This window comes from Corvus kubaryi, unplaced genomic scaffold (genome assembly GCF_017639235.1).
Source record: "Corvus kubaryi isolate FWS band 111438036 unplaced genomic scaffold, C.kubaryi_AGA036_p1.0 137, whole genome shotgun sequence".
Classification (NCBI taxonomy): domain Eukaryota; kingdom Metazoa; phylum Chordata; class Aves; order Passeriformes; family Corvidae; genus Corvus; species Corvus kubaryi.
This window is the reverse complement of record NW_024580671.1, coordinates 9206902-9225185: the sequence shown is the minus strand read 5'-3', so window position 1 is coordinate 9225185 and position 18284 is coordinate 9206902. Positions and strand designations below refer to the sequence as shown.

The 18284-nt window shown below is 36.3% G+C and overlaps 1 protein-coding gene and 1 long non-coding RNA gene across 2 annotated transcripts in view; one reads left to right on the top strand and one right to left on the bottom strand.

The window, feature by feature from the left end:
- Positions 1–15840, top strand: part of RAP1B (RAP1B, member of RAS oncogene family) — a 35166-nt gene extending 19326 nt beyond the window's left edge. The window contains exons 3-8 of the mRNA XM_042017818.1: positions 1137–1205; positions 3946–4002; positions 5280–5420; positions 7381–7524; positions 9278–9393; positions 10839–15840. Coding sequence (XP_041873752.1) covers positions 1137–1205; positions 3946–4002; positions 5280–5420; positions 7381–7524; positions 9278–9364 — 498 coding nt within the window. The 3' untranslated portion in view covers positions 9365–9393; positions 10839–15840. The remainder of the gene's footprint in view (positions 1–1136; positions 1206–3945; positions 4003–5279; positions 5421–7380; positions 7525–9277; positions 9394–10838) is intronic.
- On the bottom strand, positions 5190–18278 carry LOC121659584. Its single transcript, XR_006014377.1, has 2 exons — positions 17969–18278; positions 5190–7073 (listed from the first exon to the last, which is right to left on the bottom strand). It is a non-coding gene; the product is annotated as an uncharacterized LOC121659584 (long non-coding RNA).
- Between the last annotated feature and the right edge of the window lie 6 nt (positions 18279–18284).

Genomic DNA, 18284 nt, shown 5'->3' with positions numbered 1-18284 from the left:
TCTCATGCAGTGAGGTGCCGAGCCACAGCATTATGAGGATGTCTGGCTTCAACAGATAAACCAGCCATCAGTCTGTGGGAAATCAAGCTCCTTTGTGAATTTCTCAAGGGATATGAACTAGCTTGCCCCTGTAAGTCCTGTCTCTAGGTCTTCAGGGTGCTGTTTGCTTAATGTTCAATAGCAGTCTCTTCAGCACTAATATTTTTAATGCAGATAGAAATATAGATTTGCATGTTGGTAGGAAGTTTAATGTGTTTCTTGCATCCTTTCTGTGCAAGTAGGTATATAGCTGTGGCAGGTAGATGATTAAAATTCATGAGCTCTTTTATTTACAATTAAATGATTACTGAACGGTCTACTCTGACCTAGACCAGAATTGAAAAAGTTCACAAAACACGATGCTCTCAGCCTACCTAAGAACTTTGCATCTTTCCATTTAATTGTGCGCCTTTACCATAAAGTAGGTTCCAGAGCTTACTCACTTTCCTTGGATAAGAAGTATTCTCTTGTGCAGCAGTTCATTAAAAACTTCAATGACAAATCATGTTAGATTGTGAAAGAACATTTTCGTTCACCTCTGAATTCTTTATCTCACTGCTGCATTTCTGGATTTGAATGTGCCTGCTCTGGCTTGGCCACTGAGTCTTAAGTTCCATTTGACTTGTGCTAAAAACATCCTTCGGTACACAGGAACAGCCTACTGAGTCTAGTTAAGACTAGTAAAAGCTGGCAGTTGTTTTTTGACTAAGTCTTGTGCTGGCAGATACGTAGCAGAAGATGAAGTAGTTCTAAATGCAAACGTCAAAGCTGTGCAGCCGTATGGTATCCTGGTCAACTAGAAACTAATACTGATTCTAAGAGTTAGGCGAACCTTAAATCAATGTGTGCTTTAATTCTTACCCTCCAAGTGACGGTGGATAAAGGAAAGTGTAGCATTGCTTCATCTAACAGTTAAATAGTTAAATAGGCATACACATCTAACTTTCTGTTGTTTCTTAAAATTATAGTTATGGCAATAATTTAATTTGCTTTAAAAATTTTATGGATAAGAGTATACACCTAGAACAGTGATTTGTGTACAATGTTTACAAACTGTCACTAAGCAAGAGAATCCTACAAGAACTTTTGTATTGCAGACTGTACAGTTTGTTCAAGGAATATTTGTTGAAAAATACGATCCTACGATAGAAGACTCCTACAGAAAGGTATGTGCAAAAGACCTCTCTAGTGTTACAGAAAATTAAAGCTGTAGTACATATTGTCAAATATTTTAGTCACTGCTTGAAAATGGGTATGCCTCATAATGCAGTATTAAACCAGATAACAAGTTTGAAATATCAGTGTTCTCCTAAAGTTTGTTTAAAAGGAATAATTCAAGACTAGCTTTTTAATGTTTAAGCAAATACCTTGCTGGCTAGTCAGTAATAATGGTTATTTCATTGTCAGAGTTGGGAACGTGGATTGAAAAAAAAATGTAAAAACACTACCACTTTTCAATTTTATAATATTTATTACTAGTTTGTTTTTGCATTAGTATTTGCAGGTAGATTAGGACTTGGAGGTAACTAAGCTCCTTTGCTACTAGAAAAATAGTTAAGAACAAATTCATACCCTTAGAACACTGGAGGCATCTATCATACTGTACTCATAACAATTTAAATGATAGCTAGATATGCTTCCATTAGATGGGTTGTTGTTTTATTAATAAGTTAACACAAACCTATCATAAATGAACAAGCATTTACAGCAAGTGGCCTGTTAGTTTCTTTCTTCCTATCTTCAGCATGACAGGCTGAAAGGTCTAATTCTGCTTGCATCATCTTGAATCTCCATATTGCTCACTCTTCAGTTTCACCTAAGACCACAATTAAGATTCCAGACTACGATAATTTATATTCAGCCTGCTACCATTAACCATTTGGTGCAAGAGAGAAGTTTTTGGCTGTGTCAGTTTCTTTATCTATCTGTCTTTTTTAGCTGAATTACTTTTCATATGCATTGATACCCTTATCACATGGCCACAAAAATGTTGGTATCTGTACAAGGGAGGCAAGATGCACAAACCCTAGCTGGGAGTGGGCAAACTGCAAGACCTTCTTTTTCAGCACTGAAGTACATTTATATTGGAACAAAGGTGATGCATTAAGAACTGTTACAGCCTACAGTCACCAGAATCTCTTCTGACTAGAAGAGGAATTAGTGAGAGCAAAATAATAACTTGATACCTCTTTTCTTTGACCTCATATAAACTGTAGGTTGGAAAAACTTGAGTCTGTCTTAAGTACATGGGCTTCCAGCCAAAGTTAGAACTCTTACTAAAGAGACAATAGCAGAACCAAATTCTGTGTTGACACCTTTTCTGTATTAGAGAAGCAGGAATTTTTAACCATATACCAGTGTTTGGTGCAGGACTTTGCTGGGTCAGGCCCAGTAGATGATTCCAAAAAACATTCACAGGCTGATCTTAAGTGAAATGTTTCCTTTGTTATATATTTACATTCTTTAGGTCATACTAGAGTCATGATGTTTGCTGGGTCAGTTTTTCCAAAGACTGTTTCCATGGAGCTTAAAAAAGTGAAGCCATCTTAAGGGATTTTGCCTTTTGCTAACTACATTTTTTTGTCGTTGCTGCTAATAAAGATCTTACAATATTCCTTTCAGGTTTGTTCCTGAAATAACTAGTAATAGCTCTGGGCATTCTTCTTTTCAAATCAGCCAGATTGTTGAGTCTTGCTGAAGTTACTTTATGTAGTCATTTTCACCTTCTTACTGTTAGTTGCAATTCTAACTTGCTTCTTGACTTCAAAATGTATTGGTTTGGCAGCTGAAATTCTATGTTATTTATTTTAAATGTAATTTTATAATATTTAAAGTTGAAAGGATGTGACTTGTTTGTCTAAATAATTGAGCTTGAAGTCTTGAAACTTTATGGTCTTGGTTTACTCCCCAAATATTTCTTCATAAAGTGAATAAATCCTGCTTAATTAGCTGAATAACTTCGACAAAAATACCTGTTAAAACAGTGTTTATTTTTAAGGAATTGCAATCCATAGGAGACATGAGGGAGGTGTAAGAGGAGGGGAAATACTCCCCTTCCCTGTCCCAAGCTCAAATCTAGTTACAGAAGAAAAGCTGCAAATTAAACAAGTCACAGCGCATAAGTGGGGAAGAGGTGACACAAAGTTCTTTGAGTGCTGATTTGTTAACTAGGAATTTTACATGCAAAAGGAAACAAGGGAAGTTTACCAGTAGCTTGAAAGGAAAAAAAATTTTTAATGTGGGTAGTCTGCTTGAAACAGCTTGAGGGCACTTCCATGTCCTTTGCTTCCCTCAGGGCCATTTCTTTGAGGTATTTCCACTAGATAAAGGAACTCTGGAATGGATACAGAAATTGTTCTGTCTTCTTAAACCTGCCATTTTTTTGCAAACTTTTCTAAGCTGGATAAATTTTCTAATTAGTGTTCCTAAAGGCTTATTTAGGGGACACCACTTCTAGTGGTTGTTTACTTGTTTGCTGTGTATTACTTACTCTCTTGTTGATGTACATTACAATTAAATGAGCCTTAGTATGCCAATCCAGTTTTCTGGCTTTACTTGTACTTTTCTTTCAATCTCTGATGATCCCTGAAACAAGGGAAAATTAGTTGTGCTAGTTGCTGATAACCATCATTACAAATTTAGCAGCCTCCTTTTAAATAATCAAAAATCCCTAATCATTTTGCAAAGTGGTACTTGGCTGCTGACACTGCATTTGAAAATGTCACTGGGGCTCTTTGAAAGGCTTCTTCCTGCTGTTTTCAAAGTGTATATCCATACAAACTTCTTAAGCCATTATGTTGCTTTATGCATTATGAATTTGCTTATAAAAATCACACAATTTGTGATGTCTTTGGAGGAGAGTGTTGCAAGGGGAAAAGTTACAACCACATCTTTCTCTCTTGACAGCAAGTCGAAGTAGATGCGCAACAGTGTATGCTTGAAATCTTAGATACTGCAGGAACGGTACGTAAAAAACAACTTTCCTAAATACTGATGTACAATGTATTTTAAAAAAACTTGAGTATTGCAGCAGAAAATTAATTGCAGGTTTTCCCATGAGCTCATATTCTGTAACAGGGGAAAGAAATAGAACATTTGAAAAGAGATTGTGCTCTTGTTTTAAGTTTGTTGCCCAGAAAAAAATTAAGGCCCACTGGCTACTGAGATTTGATTTCTGTTGCTGTAGAGAATGTGCTTTCTTCTGATGTCCTTTTTCTTTTGTGTGTGAGATGTACTGTGACATTGGGATAAAAATAGTATTGCTTCAGTCAGCTTATAGGAGCTCAAAGCACAAAGGTTATGCTGACCCTTTGCATATTGGTCAGGTTTTTCTCTGACTAGTTCCAAAATTATTGAAATCAGTAATTTCCTTTATTGATTCCAGTGAGTTTAAGCTCAAGACTCTTGGAGTTCAACATGTGTTCTCTGAACTGTGGTAGTAATATGGTCCAATAATAACTTATTTCAATTCCCTATTAGATTAATACTCTGTAAATATACAGTAAGATGGAGCAGCTGTTTTCTAGAAATAAATTGCACTTTTCATCTGACATACAGCAAGGGACAGGGAGTGATTGATCAGGCACCAGATAGCCAAGTCACCAAGGTGAAAGAGGCAAATGCTGTTCTACAGTCATATTGGTAAGAGTGCACCAGCAAGTCTTTATATGCAATATCATAGTTGTCACTGAAGTCAAGGAAATGTGACAAGTCTATTGAGTGTCTTCATCCTCTAGTCCATCTCCTTGAAAATTAATGTAGAATTTAACATAGGAAATTGCCTAGACTACAAAATTGAATCCGAAAAGGGATGCATTTACTTTATGATCCATTTAAAGGAACTATCAAGATACGGAGAAAATGCTGCTATGTTAGGAGATATTCAGGAGGAGTTTTAACTTCTGTGATCTACAGATTACAGTGTACCTTCCGCTGTACTTCTCTCCAGTGAAATTACTCTAGTTTCTCCGACCTTTTTTCCCCAGGATTTGTGGCTGTTGGCAATATCTAGATGTTGCTCAGCCACACCAGATAGTGTTCCAAACTTGAGATTTCTTTATTAGCAGGTCTGTTTGCTGTAGTGCTTATAGTCAAATAACAAAACACTAGTCAGTTTAACAGGAAAGGGAGGCAATACAAATGCACTGTACTTGTGATCCATTTGTGACCTGAAGTTTATAGCAGTTTGTGCAAGGAAAATGCAAATTGAATGCAACATCTGTTTCATTTTTTAATTACAGGAACAGTTTACAGCGATGAGAGATCTATACATGAAAAATGGACAAGGTTTTGCATTAGTATATTCCATCACAGCTCAGTCCACATTTAATGATTTACAGGATCTAAGAGAACAGATTCTTCGAGTCAAAGACACTGATGATGTAAGATCTCTAAAAATTCTTAATACTTAGAGTTTTCATTAGCATGTTGTGGTGTATACACTGTGGTCAGGTGGCCTCCAAGTTTTAAGTTGAAACGTATGAACCAGAAGATGCATAGTACAGAAATGCAACTCTTAAGGTAAACTGGAGAAATTGTAACGTGTCATGTGTTATATAGAGAATTCTCTTTCTTTAAAATACTTTAATTGACACTGGAAATAACTTTATTCATTAGACTGCAGCAAACGTTTCTAAAGCAACTATTGTTGCCTTAATCACTATCAGTGAAGTTTTAAAATCACTTAGAGTTTAATTTTCTCCTCAATATCCCTACTGTTTATGGTATTTTAAAAGCATAAAATTTTAAGTTGTAACCTTTAAACTTTGTGTTATGTAGCTTTTATATTTTGTCTTGTCTGCTTGCAGTTAAGTTCGGTCATCCTATTTCCACACAATTTCTATTATTATGCATCTCTTAGCATTATTAAAGCTATAAAGTGAGGCTAAAACATTGTATTTTATAAATGATGAAAAAAACCTTACAACAGTTGGAGGAAGTGAATGCTTGGTCCCCTAATAAAGGAAAGAGGTATTTCAACTGTGAAAATAGCAGTGAGTTTTTAACAGCAACACCTTGTAGCCTTCAGGCAGGAAAAACTCCCTTCTTGAAGAAAAAAATAAGCTATGAACAGTTTTTAAGCATGATCATCTCATTTAAACTGTTTATGCAAACTTTGATACCTTCCTTACTGCATGTATATATATGTGCTTCTGCTGTCAGCAGACACAGAATATATAAACCATTTCAGTTTCAGGGAAGTGCATTAAGACTTTTTTAAAACAAATCACCTTGACCATAAGCATTTGCAAGTCTTGCCTATGTTCAGCAGATTTCTTCTTGGAACAATTTATTACCCATTATCACAAAGGTATCTCAAAAGGTTAGTATTTAAGTTACATGGACCTTTCTCATCCACAACCTACCAAGTTATAGCCTTGTTTACTGTGAAATTAGTTTTGTACAATAAAATCAAGGTAAATGTGATATTTAAAATCTTACTTTATGTGGTCTATTTATGCTGATTAGTATCATTTTGGTAGTATTTCCTTATAACGTTATTTTTTTAGAAGACACCCCTCAGCCTTGAAAGGCATTTCATAGTATCAGGAAAAAGATAAGCTTCCAGTTGCAACTTTAGTTTCCATCAGAATTCACAGAAAAAGTTTCTCTTACGCCAAAGCTTAGGCATGACTTGCTTTCTTGGTGGGGGAAAATTAAATGGTCTAAATATTGTAAACCTTTTTTCAACACTTGAATACATGAAGAGTTTAGCTATGTCACATTAGTAAAAGAAAAGAAGGAGAAAAAAGAATAGATGATGGCATTTTCTTGTTGCAAAGGTCAGTTCAGCGTTTTCTGTAGTTGGGAATGCTGGTAAGGTAGCATGTTTCTTTTCTCTGTGTGCTGTAGTTTGCTAATAAGAAGTGTGTGCACTGAGTGCTCTTGAAAGGTGTACTGATATGCTGAGAGTAGAGGAATGGTGAGAGGAGCTTTAGCGTCCTTCATCATGCTACCCAGTACAGGACACTGTTTCCAGGATTTCGGAATTTGTAAGAATCATTTGGTAGACTCTTCAGTAGACTTCTTGATGCCTTAAACATATAAAAATGAAATCTCATTAAGTCATCTAAAAAAACATGAAATTTGCTCAATTGGCGGCATACTGAATCCTCAAACCATTCCCCCTATTGCCCTGCCAAAAGCTGGCCAAAATGCAGTCACTTTCATTTGAAGATTGAAATATCACAGAGCTGTAAACTTAAATTACACTTATACTAGAGCTTGATTATTCTGAAAATCAGGATCCTCTAAGGATTCAGATGGCTTTTAGGTGTGCATTTACATTGTGCCATTCTAAAATGTTAATTGTTTCTTTGCTGTCATTGAATGGTTTTTTAGGTGCCTATGATTCTGGTTGGCAATAAGTGTGACTTGGAAGATGAAAGAGTTGTGGGAAAGGAACAAGGTCAGAACCTAGCAAGGCAATGGAATAACTGTGCGTTCTTAGAGTCTTCTGCAAAATCAAAGATAAATGTTAACGAGGTAAGGCATTTTACCTTTGGTGGGGAGAGGTGTCAGGGGGAGAAGAAAGAGACACTGTTCTGATAACCAAACATTTACTGTTTGTCAAGGAAAAAACTAATCATGAATAATATTCACTATAATGGGCAAAACTGTTCCTGCTGTTGTGAGATGGTTATGTTAAGGGATGTATTTAGCTTTGATGTGGGATTTTTTCCAAGTTATACTGATTTTATTGTAATTAATGTAATTTTCAAATTATCTTCGTATGAATTTGGGATAAATATTTCTCTTATGGTCCATTCCCTAGTTGATACAATCTCTATCAATTGAGATAGTACTGCTAGACTTACTTTTTTAAAGACCTTTAAGAAAGTTAAGTCATTAAAACTGTTTATTTGGTGTTAACACTATTTGAGATGATAAGTTGAAAAACTATAAGTTTTGTTCGAATTAGCTGCTAAAATTACTGTGAAGTAAAAGGGATGCAAAAGCCTCTCTACTATATATCTACTTGTTTATTTAACAGGAGCTAGACAATTGATCAAATGCATGCATTTTGGGGACTTGCCATAATGCATGCCTTTTTTTCCAGTGAGGGGTGCCAGCATAAAGAAAGGGATACAAAAATTTTAGAAAAAGAAGCTGTGTTAGTATTTACATTTCTGGAACAGCTTGAATTTTATGATAAATCCTACAGTTCATTAGGTCATCTGGAAAACATTGTTGGCAACATCAGTCAAGTTGAAAGGGCCTCTGTGCAAGACTTGCAAATAATGAAAACAGTATGGGGGTTTTAGCACAGCTGATCTTTAAAATAAGTAATATGTGTTTAATTAGTTGGGAATTTCTGGAAGCCATTGACTTTTTTTAAAATTCAAATTAATCACCATAACTGTATAAAAGTCATATGTTCAATAAACTAGAACTTCCAGCAAATACTATAAGCCCTTGTTGGAACATTTGCTGCTTTGCAGCCAGTGCTTAGGAAGGTGCCAGGATGGCTCTGGTATGAGGGCTTCCTTAGTTTAGGAGATGCAGAAGTAATTGGAGCAATGTCAATTATGAATGAAACAGATGCTGTTGAACTGTAGTATGTTGATTTGTTTTAAATTAGCCTTTCAAAAAAATCATGTTCTCTTTAGAATTCTACGAGACTTAGTGTGAGAGTCTCATAAATGAGTTACTTTTCTGGGAAATTTTATGCTTCTATCATGCTGTAGGTTTAGAGAGGCAGAATTAATTCTTTATACTTCAGTATTTTGAAAGTATCTTGAAAAGCATGATCTCACTCAAATACAAGAGACTATTACTGAGTATGTAGTGAGTTACCATGAAAAATGTGTAGTAAAAACTTACTAGAACTTTCTTTAAAAGAATATCCTAAGAGTGATTTGAGTTAGAAGAAAGCTGTGACCTGTTTCTTGACCTCAGTGCTAAACTGCAAAGTAATACCATAGAGTAGTTGATCACTGTGGCATTTTTCATGTGAGTTCAGATGAGTTTGACCCAGAGATTAAATAGCTGCGGGTTATAGATGCCTTTCCAGTTTGCTTCACTGAAAGTGTAGAACTCTTGGCAGACAATTATCTTAAGCAAGAAAAAACACCACCAGTTATTAACCAAGTATACAATTGAACTTAATAGCTTTGTGGTAACTAAATATTTTCAGGGGTTCTTGAGTATGTGAGTGCATTATGTGTGAAGATTCAAGGCTTAAGGTTATAAGAGAAGCCTCCTAAAATCCATAATCAACTGATTTTTATATTTTCAGATCTTTTATGACCTTGTGCGACAAATTAACAGAAAAACTCCGGTGCCTGGAAAAGCACGCAAAAAGTCATCATGTCAGCTACTTTAATGCATAGCTGTACTGTAGCTCTGAGCCAGGTAAATGTTTTAAATTTTTCTGTGCATTATGGCTTTGAAAAACAAACAAAACAACAACTAAAAAAACCCTAAACAGCTGTGGTAGCTGTTGATGGAGAACAGCATTGAAAATTATTGATTTACATTAGCATATAAATGTTTTTGGTCTTTATTTTGCTGTTTCAAAGTCAGAACTATAAACATGTGCAAGATACACTGTTAACACTAGTCTGGGGTTTTTTTCAAGCTTTAAGGTGTTGATAGAGCTCAAATTAACAGTGTTTCCTCCTATACTTCAAAGCTTTTGGAAACATGTTTTTGTCTTTTAAAGCCTGATAGAATAGACTGCAAGAGCTCAGTTATCTGGAATGCACACAGTACAATATTGTAGTTTGCATGCTGGTGTCTCTTTCTGCTTTGAACTCCTGCATATGCTTTTGTGATGTCATAGGAATTTAGCTTCTGTCCTTGAGACTGTGTGGATATTTTGAATTGAATTGTGATTAGTATGTTTGGATGAGAAAGGCAAAGTGATCATTGTAACACTCCAAATATTTGACCTGGAGCTATTGGTCACTGGATCAATTTCTTACTTGTTTTGCAGTTGGATAAATTTCTACATGACTTAATCTGTGCTCAAAGAATGCTGCTGAAAGATCAAGCAAGCTCCAGCCTGCTCTTAAAGCAAGCCTTTCCAGAAGTTAGTCAGGAGGCATGGATTTTTTTCTGCTTTTTTTTTTTTTTTTTTTTTTCTGAGTAGGTTGTTTCCCTCTTTCCATCTCCAAGCCTTAGTATGGGCAGAGGTCTGTCGTGATTGACCTGACATCATCAAAGTTGCCTGTTACCTCCCTTTCCTTCAGTTTTATTGAACATACAGTGGTGCAGTTACTTCAGTACTATGATCCATTATTTTGTCATCAGTAGACCTATCTGATATACTGAAGGGTCCTAGTAGGACATCTCACTGTCAGAAATCATAAGCTTTTATTAATAATCAGGTAGCGCCATATGTAACTCTTTTTTTGGTATATTCAAACTTCCTCAAATTGAACTACTTAGATCAGTTAAAAGTAAAACTAAGATGGTTCCAAAAGCATTAGCTGAGGGTGGCAGAAATGGTTGTTCCGTTTCCTTAACAGGACTTTTGATTCAGGAGCTTTGATCCTTCAACTGTGTTTGTTGTTAAAGCCATGGCAACTGTCATGCTGTAAGCAAAACTAGTCCCACCAATCAAATACTACTTCCACAGTGCAGCCTGGATTCCTCTATGTATCCTAATCCAGTTAGGATAATAATTGAGATAGTCTGTTATTTGTATGTACACAGTAGAAAGTGTATTATTAGAGAAGTGTTAAGGTTGTTTTCTGTTTGTCAAGAACTTTGCTAGTTCCTGCTGTAGCTGTTTTAAGTAAAGAGCAAGGATAAATAGTTGTTACTAATACTAACCCCTTGTTTTGTTGCTACAGGTCTGAAGAACTGTTGCCCAATTCAACAGTGCCAGCATTCCAACTTTATTAAACCTACCAACATCTTAAATGGACTTTCCTGTGGTGGTACCCTTTAAGAAATGGATGAAAGCTACATCAGTTTGCACATTCTATCACTTTCCAGTGTCATGAGAGATTTTTACTTCTAAATATTCTATGTATGCAACTGGTAAAACCAGAGCCTACATCCAGTATTACTGATAAGAGACATTGTTCATCCACCAATGTTGTACATGTATGAAAACTGTGTACTGTATACTTCAACAATCCCCACTTTCTATTGGAGAGTACAATAATGTAAATCCTAAAAGCACCACTATTTTAGCATAATAAAAGAAAGTCCAAAGAGCTCCTATATAGACTACTCCAGATAACTTTGCTTCATCGGTATTTGTAGCTTATTGTAACTTTTTTAAAGAAATACAGGATCATCATCATCGTATTGTACAAAAGCGCTTTGATTAACACAACGGCTATATAGTTTTTTAATTTTAGGAAAAACCTGTGGAGACAGTGAACTAGTCTTTAAGAGTCCTTTCAGTATAACGTCTGACTAAAGACATGGCCTTTAATATCTGTTGGGAAGGAAATGTCCAGACTTTTCAACCTTTTATTGTATGTTTCCTTTTCCTTGTTTACATAGGGAACAATGTTTATAGTTGTGTGTACAGTGGGGGTCTACAACAAGAAGTGTATATTTTAAAACAATTTTTTAATGATTTAACAATTTTTTGTAAATCATTTTCGGGCTTCTGCAGCTGTAGATTCTCACTGTGAATTCCCTTGCTTGCTCATGCATAAGTGTATTTGCAATACCAAATATACAGGTTTAGTACTTTTGCCTGTTAGTGATTGTTTTACATGTGTAACGTTTTGGTTGAGATGTTAAATGGTGGAAGAGTACTGTGGATGTGAATGTGGGAAGTAATTTTAATCATGTGTAATTGGTCACAGGGCCTAAGTTGCAGTAATTAACTTTCGCTGATTTATTTAACAATGCCTTGTTGCTTTGTATGCATTAACGTTTGGGTGTAAAGATTGTGTGTATATCCAACAGGGAGCCACAGTATTTAAATTGACCAACCTAATGTTACAACTGCTTTGAGGTGGCCAAATGTAAACTAAAAGCCTTAATTAAAGTGGTGCAATTTTGTATGACTTAGCATCAGTAGTTCAATAAATTTGGATTGCCATGCAAGGGCTTGCATTACAGTTATACTACTTGAATGTTTTGTGTTTTAGTAGTGCTAGTAAATACTGATTTTTAAATCTCTTGCACAGTGCAGATTCATACATCTTAGGATGAAGAGGAACACTTACGACTTTTTCTGACAAATACACGCCACAGATATTTTTTCTAATAGTATACCATGTGTTAGTGTGAATGAATTTCTGACTGAATGAAATTCCACTTATTTCTGGACTTGGAATATTCCAAGATCTAACAAAACGAAAAGTCTAACAGAAAAATACCTGTCTTCAAAGGTTAGACTATCAGTGGCTGTTTTGGAAACCTGAAAATATGTTGCCTGCTATTTTCTTTCTTTCCAGGGAGAATTAATTGTTAAAATTTACTTAGTCTAGCAAAAAAAAATTATCTTGGGAGACAATATGATTTTTCTGCATGATTCTTCTGCATGATTTCTGCATGACCAAGCCTTATTTGGTTGGTTTTAAGGAAATCTGCAGAAAAGCATTCTTGCAGTGTTGAGTGTAGAGTTTTTCAGACTTGAAATACCTGTTAATAGTGTTGGACTGAGAAGTGGAATGCATGGACTGTAGATGATTTCCTGATCGTGGCTGTGCTGCTGAAAATTAATGTCACACCCAAATACTTGGTACCTCCTGTTTCTCTGGCAGAGAGTTATCAGAGAGCTTGTTCTCTAATTCATTCTCGCAAGTTCAATCAGGCTAGGTTAGCTAATACTGGTAAGCTTTGAAATAGTTTATGTTGCCCACAGTGAAGTAAGATCCTTCCTGCTGGTAGTTTCATCAGTCCAACACCATTGTTTAATGGAGGTAATATACTTCTACTGTGCAGAGCTAGATTTAAGACTGAAATTCCTTTTCATTTATCATTAGAAACCATAAGATATGATGATCCCCATCCTGCTTGGTCCCCAGAGTAGAGGAGACTGGAGCACTAGGTGTCCTAGTTCTTATCTCACTAGGTACCTGCCTTCTTTGGTGAGCTAATCTGAATTTTTCTTCCCTTCATTTCCAACCTCTCATTATTCAGGTCTTGTAACACATTTATGTCCTGGTTGTCCTTTTACTGGTTTTTTTAATATGTTTCTTTTCCAGGCAGCTGTACAGATGGCATTGGGTGGGAGTGAGAGAAAATTCTTTGACAACATCAGAGAAGGGGCTTTGGTCTGGGGTCTTGGTGTCCAGTCAAAGAGTACTATTGACAGAGAAGGTCAGGCTTTGTCCTGAAAAGCTCTGTACTGAAGCATTCTTGGCTGTTCTGTTCCTCAGCATTAGAGGTACTCAGTTGGATCAAACCCTGAGGAAGTAAAATTTTCAGAATCTCTAGGCTTTAGCATATGAAGATTATTCTAAAGAAGGGAAGTATGTTTCCCCCTCCCCCATCTTTAGAACTAATGTCAGAATTGTAAAGCCAGCACATTGTAACCCACGTAACACCCAAACTCCGGTATTCTTGAAAATTTAGGCAAGCTTCAAGGGAGCAGTGTCCCAGTTGTAACGGGAAGATGCTTGACAAAATGTTGCTAATTAAATGATGAAGTGCAAAGAAAAACACATAAGAATTCTTTTCGTGTCTAAATAATTGTGGTGTAAAAAGCTGTTACCACTGAGGAACTGAACATCCAGTTCCCCATGGGAATTGGAATTATGTAAGCAGTTACCAATTCTAGAAAAGAATCCTGTCTGCTGAGATTTTTGAACAAACTTTTACGTATCTTCAAGACAATTTTGTTATGTACCAATGTTTAAGAAGTTCACGCTTGAACTACTTGTACAGAAACAGAACACTTCTCCTAAAGCTTTGGATGAAAACATGCATAACTCACATTTTGAGAATTAATACAGGCATTTTTGCAAATTTGGTGTTAATGCACATGTATTACTGCTTGTAAAGTTAGCTTATGCTTGCAGTGCACACTGCTTTATTTCCTCTCTAATCTGAAACTGGTATATGTCAGTATTTAAAGTCTGAGCCTTCTATGGAAAAAGTAGTATTTATATCCTGAAATACACAAGTATTATTTAATGGAATTGCACTCTTCATATTAGGACTCTTTCCTTGCAGTATAAATTTCTCTTATACCTTACCTTATCCTAGTGCTCTTTTTCCTTCTCAAATTATTCTGTGAAATGAATGTTACTTGCCTAACTTGGAAGACTATTTTGAGACATTGCAAGATGTTTTCAGATGTCCAAATGAACTAAGTGTATGCTCAAACTACTACTGCTCTCCTGCATAAGAGACTTAAATTCTGGAAAAGTATCATGGAGTTAGATATTACATTTCTTTCATAAGATGTACTGATTCTCTGATGCTAGAAATTAAAGGTGGCAGGAGTTTGAAATTGGGATTAAACTGTTGTAAGTAGAATTGCAGTTTTCTTACAGGTGAACAGTAAAGATGAGAATTTTTCTTCTTTTAAAATGCTGTAAACAAACTGGATGAATCAAACTTCATGAGTTTTTTTTCCCTGAGTTTTCTAATCTTTGCCAGTTTTGAAAATAGCTTAGTTGGAGAGAAATTTGGCCACAATACTGTACTAGTTCTAAATAGACTTCAGTTTAAGACATATCAACAGTAGAAAGTTACACTAGATGTGAATGGTCAAAAATAGTCTATGTACAGCTATGTAGCACTTTTTAAACTGTAATCTGATGATGCAGCCAAGTGTAGACAGAAAGCTTTTTGTTCAATTTTCAACTGCTGTCCCAACAGCATTAGGCTATATTTCAATTTACTGCTTTTATTTTGCCTGTGTGTGGGGACGAGAATAAAGACAAATAAAAAGTTGATTAATTATAGCGAAATGCAGTTGTAAGTTGTTCTCTAAGGTAGTATTAGAGTACCAGAGTTATTAAATTAGTTATTAAATTTTTTTCTGGATCTCAAGCACATTATGCTTTTCTTTCAAAGGCTTATGAACAACTTGAAGACTTCTAAAACCTCATCTACCTTTTCCATTTTATAAAGTAAACTTGGAATGATACTTACATTTGTGGAAAACTTTACATTCTGAGTCTCGAACTTATTATAAGCAAAGTCATTTCATAGTCTTGATTTTGTTCACAGTGTTTCAATATCCGGGCTTCAAACAACATATAAATGTGGATTTTGCTGTGTTTTCTGTGTTTTGGGGTTTTGGGGGGTTTGTTTGTTTGTTTGTTTGTTTTAAATAACCTCCAAAGCCATTTATTTTCAGAAGTTTGAATCATCAAGCAGAGAGTGGCTTCCTGTTTTCAAAGAGCTGTTCTTTAGGAAGAGATTTGTGAATGGATAAAAGAATGTCTTTGTAATTCCATCGTACTCACTTCAGTCTCAAGAGATCCTAGTTCTGCCAAACAACAGGCTCTACAGCTTCATTGTTTTAGGAAAGTTTACTACCACCAGGATTTTTTTCTTTGAAGTTGTGACTGGGGTGAACTTCATTTGAGAATCATTGTCATTTCTAATTAATTCATGTAATATCTTTTGTTTAGCATAAACTTGGAGGCATGGGGCATTTCTGCAATCTTGAATACTGAGTGAAATCATAGTGGATGTTACAGTTCCTTCTTTTGTCAGTATACTTTACCTTTGTGGCATTTTAGCCTTCCCAATCTAGTAGGGAGGACTCAGTAGCTTCGCTCCCATTCTAAGTACAAAAAATCTCTACATGTGAAATCCCAGCTCTCATCAAGTGGGTTTACTGCTTGTAATGCACCCAATAGCAACAAAGACCCTTGGCAGTACTGTCATGATTTTCAGACACAAATAAAATGAGTTACAAATTTGTCTCTTTCTTTTTCCTGTTTAATAATAAAAACTGGTTTTAGCTGAGCTGCCTCAGTAGAAGTAGCATGAGAATCAATTTGTTCTGGTAAGAACCTGAGCAAACATTTTGAGAGTCAACATGTATTTAAATACTAAGCAATCACATGAACACTTTACTTAAATTCTTGAGATTGGTTTTTAAAAAGTTTCCATGCATTCAAATGAAAAAGTAAAAATTTATACACTTCCAGGAATGTGTTTCAGCTAAGAAAAGATGAGCTAAAAAACTTTGCTTCTCTTACAAAAAGGCAAGGTATAGTGTAGTTTCCAGTTTTCTTTGTACTAAATGCAGCTGCTGTCACACACTGCACATGAACTTTGTTGAGCTCTTGGTTTTGGTAATTCTGAATTAAAAGTAACAATTTTGTATATGCAGATGGCATGTATGCAGCTTTGCAGGGCATTAAGGAAATTTATTTAAGTCATGAGCTGTCTTAAAATGTATTTTGTAAAGGGTAATTGGAGTTTTCAGTTAGTTTACTTGTTTAAAGTTCAGGATATACTAGATTAAAATTAACATAGTACATCCTGTAGGTCCTGTTACCTTTGCAGAAAGGTAGTAGGGAACAGAGGAACCTTAGGCATTGGCAATAAACATGCCAGGTTTCTGTGTTAGTTGTGCTGGCTGCAGGGTCATTTTTGGGTGTCCTGCCTCTAAGTAAGGAGCATTGCTACCTCCCCTGATATTCTGGTAACAACTGGAGTTAAGACCAGTGATCTGATGCAAATATGTGAAACTTCAGATGGATTTAGAAATTTTAATTGTAAATTTGGAGTCCTTTATATAACTGACTCGGAAAAAAAGTTGTGTTCCCTTCTGCTTCTTGCTTTCATGAGATTTTCAGTTATTTTTTCATTTTTTCCCCTATTTCCATCTCAGTAGATAAATATGAAATGGGATGCCAGTCAAAAAGTACTGAAACACACTTCCAGGTTTTTACCCAGTTCCCCCTGCCTTGCCCCCTCACTGGAGCCTCTAAGGTGCTTCCCCATTCGGCACTTAAGAGAGGCTGTACATACTAAGACAAGTTCTCTCAAAAGCCTCAATCTTTCGTATACTTTTACAGGTTTGTTGGGTTTGGGTTTTTTTAAAAGCATGCATCCTGCCGTCTTAATTTCTCCTCAGACTTACTTCCTTTGCTTTGTTCTCATCTGTCATTGCTTTGAATGAATTTGAGACAGCACACAAAGGAAGCATCTTCTCTGTCATCCATGTATTTCTCACTTGTTTACTCTCTGCCCTGAGGCAGGGCTAGCCTGAGGGTGTGAGCTGTTAGCAAACGATTGAACCAGATACTAATTTGTGCATTACTCTCTTTGAATTTCCCACTGCACTAGAGACGATAATGCTACACTGGTTCAGGAGGATCTGTTGAGAGGTAAATTCTATTAAATATGTAGCACTAAACTAGAATGTAATAATTCCTTTAACACTTCTGGTTTTCTGTTATCAAGAAGGTTGTTGCCTTTACTTGTGATTTCTTGATAAAGATAGGACTTTTTTTTTTTTTTTTTTTTTGTTTAAATCCAAAATTACTAAGTGACTAATCTACTCTCTACAGGTCCTCTGCTTGCTTGTGTTTCTGTAAGCCCAGTCTTCTCAGCTTTCTTCTTGTGGAGCCTTCTGACGTTAGGCTCCCTGGTAGCTTCTGTGAGACCCTATGCTTGGGAACTGTGGCATTTTGTCAGTATCTTAAGCAAGTTGGAGGCCTTCAGACCATGTCTTGCACTTCTGCTGCCTTTTGCAGCTGTTGTCAGGTGTATCCTTCTGACGAATGTGAACGTCTAATTTGAAGTACCCCATTGTAGCTGTAGCCCTAAAAATACCCAAATACTTACAAGTATTTTTCAGAACTTGCCGGTCTACATGAAAAGATTCGGTTTCGACAGTTTTCCTTGTCCTAGAGCGCAACTAAACGAACCACGGTCAGTTGCGCAGTCGTTTGTACTTATAAAGTAGTAACAATGTTTTCTCTCTAGTTAAAGAGTAGGCTAAATTCATTTGGGGAAGGAAAGGGAGAGGTAATTTCACAATTCTGTTAAATTTGTCCAGCCTTGTAGGGATTGAGTGATCCTGCACGTTGCTTACCCTTTACCGTTGGTGCCAGTAGTGAGTTACACTGGGAGAAACGCGGAAGAAACAGACGCGCGTTTGCAACTCGGGGAGAACAAAACTCCTCATTGCAAAGGCCGGTACGGAGGCCGCTCCAGCTGAACGTGTGAAACACTTTGCGCGTCCGATTAGCCTTTCTCTGTGAGGCGGGATAACCCCAACAGCACCTGACACTTTTAAACTACGGGGGTTTTTTTAAGCTGTGACCCTCAACGCGGGGTCCCGGGCACCAGCAGAGGAGAGCAGCCTTGAGCCGGGCCCCAGCGCGGCCTCCCCGGGGCCCGGGGCGGGC